Consider the following 6,904-nt stretch of genomic DNA (forward strand, 5'->3'; position numbering starts at 1 on the left):
CCAGACAAATGCCTATTGATATTAGGAGTATATTTTATGACTTGAAACAGCTTATCATTACCAACTGTTTATAGCCTGAACAATTTCCAGATCTGCACACCTAGATGCAAATCTCGTAAAGGAAAGCTTTAAGCGAGCTTTTCTTGATTAAACAAATGGGCACCTTACTATTAATTAACGTAACGCCTCCTTTCTGCACTTATATGAAGTGTGCAGTTTCCAGTAGAGTTCATACTATGCCAGCACAAAGTTTGCAGATGCACAAATGCTAGGCACTGAACCCAATCTTTAAGTCCAGTTAAGTGAAAATACCTTTATTCCTGTTGAAATGAAGTTAACATAAATTAGTTTGCAACCTGATCCTGTGCACTGACTTTATTGCAAGTTATTCCATGTAACTCCATGAATTGAACTGCAGCCTTAAAACCACAAACTAACCCTTAACTATCTTGTAGATCAGTCTAAAGAGGTACAGGTTGGTGGGTAACACAATTTCAGTGGTCAGGGCAATGTGCATTTCCCCTCATTTGAGGTATAGAATGAAATCAACATTTATTTGTGCTCTTTAAGATTAAACTGTGCATGAATTTCTTGATCCAAGCCTTCCCTAGCTCTTAAATATTGCTGAGCTGCGCAGTCTTTTTTTATATATATATACTAATTACAGAACCAATTCAGTGACCATGAAGAGTTCTTACAGCATCTAGTTTTATAAAGCAAGAAGTGCTGAGTCAGGATGCTCATTTAACTTTCATGTGTCACATTACATATGCACTCCTGTGGTTGACATTGACGTGGGCAAAAGGCTGATCAACAAGCCCTGAAATCAGCCAGAAGTACCGAAAATAAGGGGAAAGGCAGGGATTTCCCCTCTCTGCTCTCTGTACTTATCCTTCCTATTCACGCATGTTAAGATATCAATCTGGATACATACTAGAGGTGATTTTAAAAGTGGGTTGTTGCTGATGTTTTCATTTGGGAAGAGGGAGTTGAGCAAAGGAGGGAGCTTAACCAAGAAATGAGATTTGGTTGCATGTAAGGAAAAGAGGCTCCAAGCAATGGGCTCAATATTTCAGCACTCCCTCCACAATAAGACCTGTTTTCTTTAAGGGAAAAGGACCACGTGAAGAAGGAAGAGAGGGAGTCAAGGTTAAAGCCACCATCGCTAGCCTACCAAGGGAGAACAGCATCCTGCGCTTTCAGGGCTATATACATGGATCGATAGCAGTCGGAGGCTGCGATTCTATCTAGAGATGCTGGAAGACGTGCGTTTGAAATTCCAACCTTTGTGCTTCTCTCTCCCTCGCGTCCCCCCCCCCCCGCCCCCAAATTCATTCATTCACTCTTTTTGCTGGGCCAGATCAGGCGCCGCCCGTTTAACGTGGAGAGGAGGCGGAAGAGGAAGAGGAGCTCGGCGGTGTGCGTGAGAGAGGCAAAACAAGCACACCCCAAACAGCGGCCGGGGAACCAGATGCGCTTCTGAGGGCGCAGAACCTCCGTCCACAAAGGGCAGAGGGAAAAAGCATGCACAGGGGCCGGAGTTTGCGCGCGAGGTTTTGCAAAGCCAAGCCCACCACCACACAAAAAAAGTAAAGAGGGAGAGCGCCTCTTATTGTTTGCCCTTCAGCTGACATACATGCAAGGATGCCTTGAAAGCAGGCGCTGGAAAGGAGAGGTAGTGGGGCGGTTGTCGGCTTTCCACTAGCTTTTTTTCCTAGACGGTTTTGTCTTCCCGGGAAGGGCTGACCTGGTGCGTAAAGGTCACCTGTCCAACTGGCGTCCAGGGCAAGACCCCGAAGTTAGTTGCAAAGTTCACCTGCTGCAACCTCTAGCCACCGGCCTCCTTTTCCTGGTGAGGCAAGAGCCCGGTCCACCTGTTGCGCGAGGCGCGGGCGATGCGTCCCCCTGCCCACCCCAAACCACCCCAGAGAAACTTAACCGGAGCCTGGATTCCCACCCTTTGCAAAGCTCGCTTCCTGCTGCCTCTTACCTGCATGTGTCCCTGGTACATTCTGCTTTGCCTGCTTCAAGATCCACCCCCGAGGCCGACAGGTTGTGGGACTGGGGGAGGAGGGGGTCGTCTTCCCCGACTAGGCAACTGCAAGCAGGTACAAGGTGAGAGCGGAGCTCTGGAGGAAGCGGGAGTCTCGGGCGCCTGCAAGGGCTGAGTTAGGTGCCCGGCAAGCTCGCCGCGTCTGTTGCTCGCCGGTGACCTCCGCCGCCTCCTCCTTCCCCTTCAAGGCGGCTTGCCGGGGATTTTTCGCGCGCAGAGTGTGCCAACGGGCAAAGGGAGCTGTCCTTCTCCCCCGGGGTGCTGGAAGAGGAAGCAGGCAGCCAGGCAAAGAGGGGAGGGGATGCAGGAGGGCTCTGTTGTTGTTGCTGCTGCTGCTGCTGTGACTGTTCTTATTTTTGCAAGGCAAAACCCGGGGAGGACTGCAAGCAAACTCTGGTCGCCTCCGCTGCCTTTATAACTCTGCTGGTCTCTTTTTTCAGGCGAACTCTTTTGGGCTTCCTGCTTGGCTCCTTCATTTCGCTTCCTCTCCAAAAGCGACCCCTCCTCCTCCCTCCTCTTGCTGCTGCTGCTGCTGCTGGACGGAGAAGGAGCCTCCCCCTCCTCCCTCTCCCTCCTTCCCTCCCTCCCTCCTTCTTTCCTTCCCTCCCTCCCTTTGCAAAGAGCGGAGCGCGCGCCATCCGGGGATCGTTCGAAATACCAGCGCGCGCTCGGCTACTGCCTGACTGCAAAGCCTGCAAGGTGCAGCGGGCATTGCCGTTAGGCAAGCCTTGTTTCCCTCGCTGTCTCGCCCTCTGTTGTTTGTTCCAGCCCGCAGGATCCCTCTTCCGGGCTTAAGCCAAGCTGACTGAGTCTGGCTGCTTCCACTGCTCTTTATATATAATATTACTAAGAATAAACCTGTTTCTACGGGAGTGCAAAAGTGACATTGGGAGCCCACGCGCTCCTAGCTCTTCGGCTCTGGATGCTTGCAGAGGGCAGCCGGACGCCCCAAACGCCTCTTGTATGGAGTAGCCAATGCAGATCCGTAGGCCTTCTTTTGTTGACAAACGCAGGACTGACCTAATCGGAGCTTGTGCAGAGTTCCTGGCCTTCCCCGAGAAATCTTGAAAGAACTTTAAGGCAAAGTGTTCCTGAGCACGTGCAAAATAGCTTTCCTAGGTGAAAGGGAGGGTTTTCCAGTTTGCACCTTTCAAGAGGCTATAATTCTGGTCGGGCCAGGAAAATTCTTCTGAGGGCATTGCTGCAACCAAAGAAGTTAAGGACATGACCAAACAGCTCTAATTAAGGGCATCATTTGCGATGTTGGTCCTTGCACTATACTGTATATATGACTGACCAGAATCAATGCTTGAGCTGTGTGCAAACCCCAACAGCTGGCTTTTCCTGAAACTCCTCTGTGCTTCCTCCATACATAGTCATCCCAACACCGTTGGGTGAGCCAAGTGTTGTAATCGGGCAGGAAACCATTATCACAATTCAAACCTAAACAGATAGAATCAAATTTATGGATAGTTATCATTCAGCAGCGCTAGGGTGGAGTTTCCCTTTGAAAACTTATTGGAGAAGGGCAACATTCAGGTCAGCAGTAGAAAGTCCCCGGGGGAGTTTGTGCTCCTTTTGTGGTTTTGGAATGTTGCCATTTCTGATGTCAAATCAGTGCCTGATTCTGTACTGCTTTTAATGTTGGTTTTTTTTTTTAAAAAAAAATGCTGTGCACTGCTTTGATATATTGTGAGAGGGCAGTATAAAAATAAATAAATAGATAAAAGCAAATATTCCTTTGCAAGGAGACTGACCTGTGGCCTGCAAAAACCTGTAGAAAGCAGTAGGGCAGTGTTTCCCAACCTTGTGCCTCCAGCTGTTTTTGGACTACAATTCCCATCATCCCTTGCCACTGGTCTTGCTAGTCAGGGATAATGGGAGTTGTAGTTCAAAAACAGCTGGAGGCACAAGGTTGGGAAACACTGCAGTAGGGTATAGCATGTATCACATTGGAAGATGTGTAGACGAACAAGTCCTTGATATTGTGGCTGAAGCTATTAGGGATGATGGGAACCATAAAGGCTAGAAACTTGCTTTAAAAAATAATAATTGAAACTGATTCTCACAAAGCTGGGATCTGTGACAAATTTCCCTTTCTTCACTTCTCTCTCCCTCCCCCCCCCTTTCTGCCGCCGCAACTTTCTGTGAAATGGCATACAGAGCTCTGAGCTTAGATATCACCCAAGCCTTTCAAAAGAAGTGTCACTCTACATAGCATGTGGAGTCTGCCGTCTTTTAATTGCAGTTTCTGAAATGTTTGTATTAACTAAACTTCCAAATTAAAAAAAAAAAGGGTGTGTTGCAAACTGGCAAGTGTAGCATTGGGACGGATGGGGAGGTGGAGAACATGAGTCAGCGTTCGGCAGCTGGCCATTTTAGATTCCTATACCCCAAATTAGATTCACATATGCAAAGAAAAATGAGCAATCTCTGGTCTGGTTTCTCTGAGAAAGAAATGAATGCACGAACATTCAATAGCACTGCAGAGTTGCAAGCTCAGCAGCCACTGGACCTACCAAAGAAGTCATCAGACTGGATTGCCTTAGTAGACAAATAATTCTTAGTAAACCAGTTACTAAGAATGGTGGATGTACCCACTTCTGCGCATACACACATACACACACACACACACACACACAGAGAGAGAGAGAGAGAGAGAGAGAGAGAAGGCAGTGGGGAATACAATGCTGGAATTGTTGGTATGTGTACCTCACCCATATGGTCTGCACAAGCTACAGTGGTACCTCGCAAGACGAATGCCTTGTAAGACGAAAAACTCGCAAGACGAAAGAGTTTTTCGTTTTTTGAGTTGCTTTGCAAGACGAATTTCCCTATGGGCTTGCTTCGCAAGACGAAAACGTCTTGCAAGTTTGTTTCCTTTTTCTTAAAACCGTTAAAACCCAGGGTGCATTCAGGGGGTGCAGTTGCGACTTGACTTCGAGGAGCAACTCATAGCACGCGGTGTGGTAGCCTTTTTTGAGGTTTTTGAAGACTTTGGTGATTTTTGAAGCTTTTCCAAAATCCGTGCTTCGCAAGACGAAAAATTCGCAAGATGAAAAAACTCGCAGAACGAATTAATTTCGTCTTGCGAGGCACCACTGTGCATAATAAGGTGGCAAAATCCTAAGGACGGACAGTGGACTGCACTACCTCATGTAAATTATCCCTCATGTAAGCAAAATAATGGAAACTCCTCACACGGAGATGACCAGCAAATTGGAAAGGCAGGTCCTAGCCCAGTCTACCCCAATGTTTTAGCTTTCTGCTTGTGGTGAGTTTTGAGGATTGTGTCTGTTTGATTTGGTTTTAAATAAGGGAACAATGCAAAAAAAATGATACCCCTTTGTACTTTGCAGTAGCACATTCCATGATGCTACCTCAGGCTTGTACCATCTCATTCCCAAGGCGCAACCTTATGCTGACTGAGGTAGAATGCTAGAATATACCACTTCAGTTGTGTGGGCTGGGTGTGTGTCTGTCAAATTTTCTATTACTTTAAAAAACATCCCACCCTACCTGGAGTAAACTAACATATCAGGGAAACAATTCCTACTCAGGTGTTCTGTACCCACGGGAACTAAACATGTAATGCAGAAATATGGGACACTGTCCCTACCCCCGATGATGTGGGTGTTGGTCACAGTCCCCAGCTATCACATAAGTGACTCAATTTGAAGGGTTCTCTAACACAACAATCCTGATTGGTCAGAATGAGGAACATAGGAAAAGCCAATCCAGTCCAGCATTCCATTCTCACCGTGACCAACTAGATGCCTCTGGGGAGCCCATAAACCAGTGGTTCCCAAGCTTTTTTGGGCCATATCCCACCTAAGCATCTCTAAAATCCTGATTCCCCCCCCCCGCCTCCATGACATATAATTCTTACTATTCAAAAAGTCAACTCCTATTCAAATGGAGGAAGCCTTAAAGGCCATTAACTGTTAATAACTCATTCTCGAATTGCCCCCCTTAAAAATCAAATTGCCCCCCTGTGGGGCATGTGCCCCACGTTGGGAACCATGGCCATAAGCTGAACCTGAACACAAGAACCTGATCTGTGGTTTCCAGCAACTGGCATTCAGAGGCATGCTGCCTCCAACAGTGGAGGTAAACCACTAGACAACATAACTAAAGTGGTACCTCAGGTTAAGAACTTAATTCGTTCTGGAGGTCTGTTCTTAACCTGAAATTGTTCTTAACCTGAGGTACCACTTTAGCTAATGGGGCCTCCTGCTGCCGCTGCGCTGCCGCCACCACACATTTTTTGTTCTCATCCTGAGGTAAAGTTCTTAACCCGAGGTACTATTTCTGGGTTAGCAGAGTCTGTAACCTGAAGCGCCTGTAACCCGAGGTACCACTGTAGTGGTCACAGATAGTCTTATCCTACATGAATTCCTCTACTCTTCTAAAGCTATTCCAGGTTTTTAAATCATGTGATATGTGAGGAAGCACTTTCTTTTGTCTGCACTCAATCTTCCTGTGGGAATGTTGAAGGTGGCAGGAGAGGATATATTATTTATTAATATCCTTCCTAACTTGCACTAGCAAGTTCCTTTAGTTAGCAGAGTGCATTCCCACTTTACACGGTTGCAAACTCGTGGGAGTTTCTTAAGACAATAAGTAATTTGATCTGGCTTGTCCAGATTGAAAAGTGTTCTAATATTTTCCTGGTAAGACCCCTTTAACCCCTCCTAAAATAATAAAGACACCACAGTCTAATTCATAAGCAGTAAAAAGAAAGTTTACTCACGATCAGGCAGAGCACAGTGTGATCCCTGAAGGCAGGCTTCAGGTTTAAAGTTACAAACATATTCAAACAGGTTTACCCCATAAGGGAGATGACCTGGG

General features: G+C 46.8%; 1 protein-coding gene across 4 annotated transcripts in view; it reads right to left on the reverse strand.

Moving 5' to 3' along the window:
- Positions 1-2,598, reverse strand: part of PEX5L (peroxisomal biogenesis factor 5 like) — a 190,436-nt gene extending 187,838 nt beyond the window's left edge. For all 4 annotated transcript variants that reach the window (XM_081862473.1, XM_081862471.1, XM_081862470.1 and 1 more), the window contains exon 1: positions 1,991-2,598. In XM_081862473.1, the coding sequence (XP_081718599.1) occupies positions 1,991-2,011 (21 nt within the window). In that variant the 5' untranslated portion in view covers positions 2,012-2,598. The remainder of the gene's footprint in view (positions 1-1,990) is intronic.
- Positions 2,599-6,904: the final 4,306 nt, after the last annotated feature.

The sequence above is a fragment of the Podarcis erhardii genome (assembly GCF_964252035.2).
Source record: "Podarcis erhardii genome assembly, chromosome: 5".
NCBI classification, from domain to species: Eukaryota; Metazoa; Chordata; class Lepidosauria; order Squamata; family Lacertidae; genus Podarcis; species Podarcis erhardii.